The sequence below is a fragment of the Schistosoma mansoni genome, chromosome 1, assembly GCF_000237925.1.
Source record: "Schistosoma mansoni strain Puerto Rico chromosome 1, complete genome".
In the NCBI taxonomy this organism is placed as follows: Eukaryota; Metazoa; Platyhelminthes; class Trematoda; order Strigeidida; family Schistosomatidae; genus Schistosoma; species Schistosoma mansoni.
The window spans coordinates 9,513,514-9,518,003 of record NC_031495.1 but is presented as its reverse complement, the minus strand read 5'-3'; the positions used below and the strand labels follow the sequence as shown (position 1 = coordinate 9,518,003).

At 38.3% G+C, this 4,490-nt stretch overlaps 1 protein-coding gene across 1 annotated transcript; it reads left to right on the top strand.

The window, feature by feature from the left end:
* Positions 1 to 593: 593 nt before the first annotated feature.
* Smp_073790 (putative gaba(A) receptor-associated protein) lies at positions 594 to 4,490 on the top strand. Its single transcript, XM_018793182.1, has 3 exons — positions 594 to 732; positions 2,588 to 2,785; positions 4,047 to 4,490. The coding sequence occupies exons 1-3, from the start codon at positions 643 to 645 to the stop codon at positions 4,131 to 4,133; spliced, it is 375 nt and encodes a 124-aa protein (XP_018647720.1). The 5' UTR covers positions 594 to 642; the 3' UTR covers positions 4,134 to 4,490.

Sequence of the window (4,490 nt, the reverse complement as noted above, 5' to 3'; positions counted from 1 at the left end):
GTATTTCCCCCCTCACTCGAAAATGGTAAGGACACTCTGGGACATATCCAACGGTAAGTCACGAAATCAGTTTTGGGACTCAAATTCAAGTCTTATGAAGAGATCTTCCACAATAGAGTACAGGCGTCTTAGAGGTGACCTAATGACTTACAGCTTCCCAAACACTTCTGAACATCTCCTAAAACACCTACATACGGTTAGTACCGACAAAAACTTTGGGGGTAACATCCAGAAACTGGAGACACAACACAATAGAACGGATTGTAAGCATACCTACTCCTTAAGAGTAGTCAAATGTTGGGATTCGTTGCTGGATGAGCTAATTCTAGAGACTTCAAAGAAGTCCTTTAGGAGGAAACTTAACATATTCTTAAGGAATAAGGACATTATCTCACTAGTATTTACTACTTTTTTTCTTTTCCCGCTTATCGTTAACATACCTAGATTCTTACATGTAGGCATCGGTGATCCACTGCTACTAGGTACGGAAGCCAATTCGGTGAAAGCTTCTTCTATTCCGTCCAGAACTATTTGAAATAATCACTAAGAATCAAGTTATACATCATTCATAGTTATACATTGTTTGTTCCGGCATAAAAATCCCGGCGGTTATTTTGTTCGTTGTACTCCTTTGTCCGGGCAATGAAATTCCAGTACAAAGAAGACCGTCCGTTTGAAAAACGCCTAGAAGAAGGGCAAAATATACGTAAAAAGTACCCTTCCAGCGTTCCAGTAGGTTGGGTTTTCAGCTCATCACTTAAATAATTTGTCCTACATAATCTCTGTTTCCTAAGTTCAAGAAATTTCAGTGACTTCTTACATTATCAAAACGCTTCGAAACCCAAACTGAAATTCAGCCCTAACACGTCCGCGAGGAATGCTTGAAAGTGTAACGTTGGTAGTCTAGGCTATAATGTGAATTCGACATTTACCCTTCTTGGCACAAAACTTTTCATATGAGAATCAGAGGTCTGCTATCGAGTATGGAATTTCGTCGGTTACAAGCCTAAATGCCGCCCATAACTTCAAAGTCGTGTAGTGACCCAAACTCTCAATTTCCAGAAAAGTCTTATCATTGTTATGAGATTTAGGGGGAGCTGCAATGGAGAATTTTGGGGTATTGTGACTAAATCCTCCAAATTTCACGTAGTCTGGGGCTTTTCCCCAATATTTTAGGACTGAAAGACTACGGATTCTCATATAACTGTGTGGAGAACCCCGGAATTCCCTCAAAATCCAGAGATTGGAGGATTCGCATGTGGGGTTTCTAGTTCATTTACCCACCAGTTTTATCATCGGTTCCTGACCTGAACACCCGCCAAAAAGGTTTTTTCCGATGCAATAATTTCACCCGTATATTACTGATGAAAAAATATGAGTTTATTTCATAAATGAGATAGGGAGATTTAATTTGTGGGTCTTTTCCCAACAAATGTGACCCTCGCTGTTAAGAGTGATTCTTGCTTATCATATCCTTCTGCAGCATCATTGGTTTGTAGGTTAAGCTTTTGTTCTGTTTCATTAATCTATTGATTTTCATGAATATTATGTTCCTGTTCCATCTACAGATTACATCAACACGGTTGATATAATGTTCGTGACGCCGTCATTTTCTTGGTGTTCCGTTCGTTTATTTTCTTTAATGCTAATTTACGTTAGTCAAATTGAGCGGATGTAAGACCTGCGTTTTCTGTAAATATATTGTAGCATTCTGGCTGAGTATCTGCGGTACTCACTTGACAGTAAAATATCTTCAGCTATGTACTAACGCAGTTAAGTTGCTTCCTATCAACGGTTTCAGTCAGTCATCAATGTAGAATCTTGCACAGATGTGCGTTGGCCTAAGTTGCCGTCCAATATTAGCATAAGGAGATGGAATTAACAAGAGATAGAGATAATATATTAGCAATGACAATGGAAGAAGACTAAGTCTTCAAAAGATGAAGAAATGTCCATATCGAGAGGAAGATGAGGAGTGAATGCATTTGTCCTGCTACGAACGATCCTGAACCATGTCGCCCAAAGTCTCCAGCCACTGATTGCACTTATTACACGGACCCCCACTAAGTCTACATCTACAGACATAGCTCATACTAAGTCAGTGTCTCCATGGACGGATGTTATGCCATGGCTTAACTGCCTCTCGGTGACTTGACAGTATCAGTTCAAAACCGTGGTACAAAATATGGTTTCACTTGTGAATTGTATCTATTAATGGATGTTTACAACAAACAATGATGGTTTGACAGTAATTTGAAGCTTTCTTAAAACTGTATCCTAATGGAAATGGTGTTCTCAGGGATTTTAACATTTGTTGAAGTTCGTAATGTGGCTCAAATATTTTCTAATTGACCCAGATAATCTATATTTGTCTCAAATACGTAAGAGGTTGACTATTAACCGTTTGCTGATTTGCCCCTCCACTACAACTTATTTGCTAGTTTGACGATAGAATAGAACCATCAAAAGTGTGATGCCGAGCGAAGATAGTATGCAGTTTACGAAAATGATAATTTTGTTATTTGAACATCTTGATAATAATAAGTGTCTCTGTCGCATGTTCCCGTCATGTTTTGACTAATTGTAGGTTATTGTTGAAAAATCACCTCGTGCACGTGTTGGCAATCTAGAGAAAAACAAATATCTAGTTCCTTCGGACCTAACTGTCGGACAATTTTACTTCCTGATTCGTAAAAAAATCCAATTAAATCCAGAAGAAGCGCTATTTTTCTTTGTTAAAGACATTATTCCTCCTACAAGCGCTACTATGGGTGCTCTCTATCAGGTAAGTAGTGTTAGCTGTTATTCTGTTTGGTGCATATTTACTCAGCTGTGGCCTAGTGATTAGGGCATTCGACTTTCAGCCATCAAGTCCAGAGTTTAAATCCTTCACTTATTTCCGTTTGGGCAACCGAGTAGTATCATTGACTCTTACATTTCAGCTTCATATCCAATTGCTCGGTATCGCGATCATTTTCATAATGCTACTAGTTTTCATTTGTACAACGTTTAAATTTCAGTTCGTATTGATCATTTTCCTATGGAAGTGTAGTTTCATTTCTGTTTACTTTTGAAACATTAAACAGTCATGTCTTGTTTAATAGACGTCTATACATCAGCTTATTATCGAAGACTAAGAACTGTGAAATAAATAGATTTCTTCATTTAATTTGGACTGTCTGTTATTTTAGTCCTACCAATAATGTAGCTCATTTGTTAAGCACAGATTTATTCATTTTACCGTACTTTTACTTATTTACTTATTTTTATTTGAACACAAATATTGGTACAAGGGGGCACCAGATATATATGCGCCACACAAAAAATTGTCATTCCATTTTAATTGTGTGAGGGCTATGATACTGTCTGGGTGCCCAGACCAAAGCAGGTGGTTTTCTTAGGGAGACACCCGAGCTTTTGACCCAAAGGTCTAACCCATAGGGCAGTGGAGCATTGTGGGGAGATGCAGTCTCGTGGTAGCCGGTGACCAACAATACGTTCATACGACATTTGTTCCCTCAGGGTACTGGAGCCCATGTACACGATTGGTTTGTAATCAGGGTTTTCCAACTCCCCTAGGTGGACTCACCGTGTTCACCAGCCCGGTTAAAGCACCGGACATTCGCTTTTCGTCCTCTCAATTTCGTAAACAACAGTAGTGCCACGAGAAGGCAGTAAGTAGGACTTCCTTGACAGTGGCTGTATACGCGTGGCCGTGTGAGGGCATTTCGAGAGAGAGAAGATGGGCTCTCCCCACTCTCGGCCGTACCAGGGCATTTGGGGCCATTTTACCGTAAGGTACATATTGTACTCGAGGGCTAGTGATGCTACTCATAACAGGTGAAACGAGGCTTGAACATTTATAGTTAAAAACCAACGGATTTAATCATTAATCTACTACTTCAAGCTCTGTCTTTAAATTGCGGGCAGTTTGATTTTTTTCATTGAATTAGAACATTATATATATAAGCTTTGTACATATTAAATTCAACACTTACATAGATGGTGTTTTTATCATGAGCCTTTCGATTTCGGCCTACTTTTAGGAACATCATGATCGTGATCTCTTCCTCTACATTGCATACAGTGATGAAAGTATATACGGATCAGTGGAAGATTGCACATCTTCATGAAAATTGAATATTGGTCACGGTTCTGTTTTCAAAAGCTTATTGAATCTGTGTTTCTTCCCACATCATTCTACCGATATACCTATTGTTTCCACACATACACAACACATAACCAGTCATTTCTGTCGATTTTTCCAGTCATATCTTTTTTCTTCTTTAAAACCTACACTACAGTGTTTTAATTATTCATCTAACGACACTAATAATTATGTGTGTTTCACTTTTTTTTCTTGTTATTTACTAATTAAGAGTTATTAAGTAAAGTTCGCATTTTGTGCAAAACAGTTATTGCGAATGACATTCATAATTTTCATTTTCAGTAATTTAACTGAAGACGAAATACATTTTGTAAAAGCGTAC

Bases quoted from the DNA above. Each gene is read 5' to 3' on its own strand.
- Smp_073790 (XM_018793182.1), top strand. From the start codon at position 643: ATGAAATTCCAGTACAAAGAAGACCGTCCGTTTGAAAAACGCCTAGAA. The intron at 733-2,587 runs GTAGGTTGGGTT...GACTAATTGTAG, and splicing joins AGTACCCTTCCAGCGTTCCA to GTTATTGTTGAAAAATCACC. The intron at 2,786-4,046 runs GTAAGTAGTGTT...GCCTACTTTTAG, and splicing joins CTATGGGTGCTCTCTATCAG to GAACATCATGATCGTGATCT.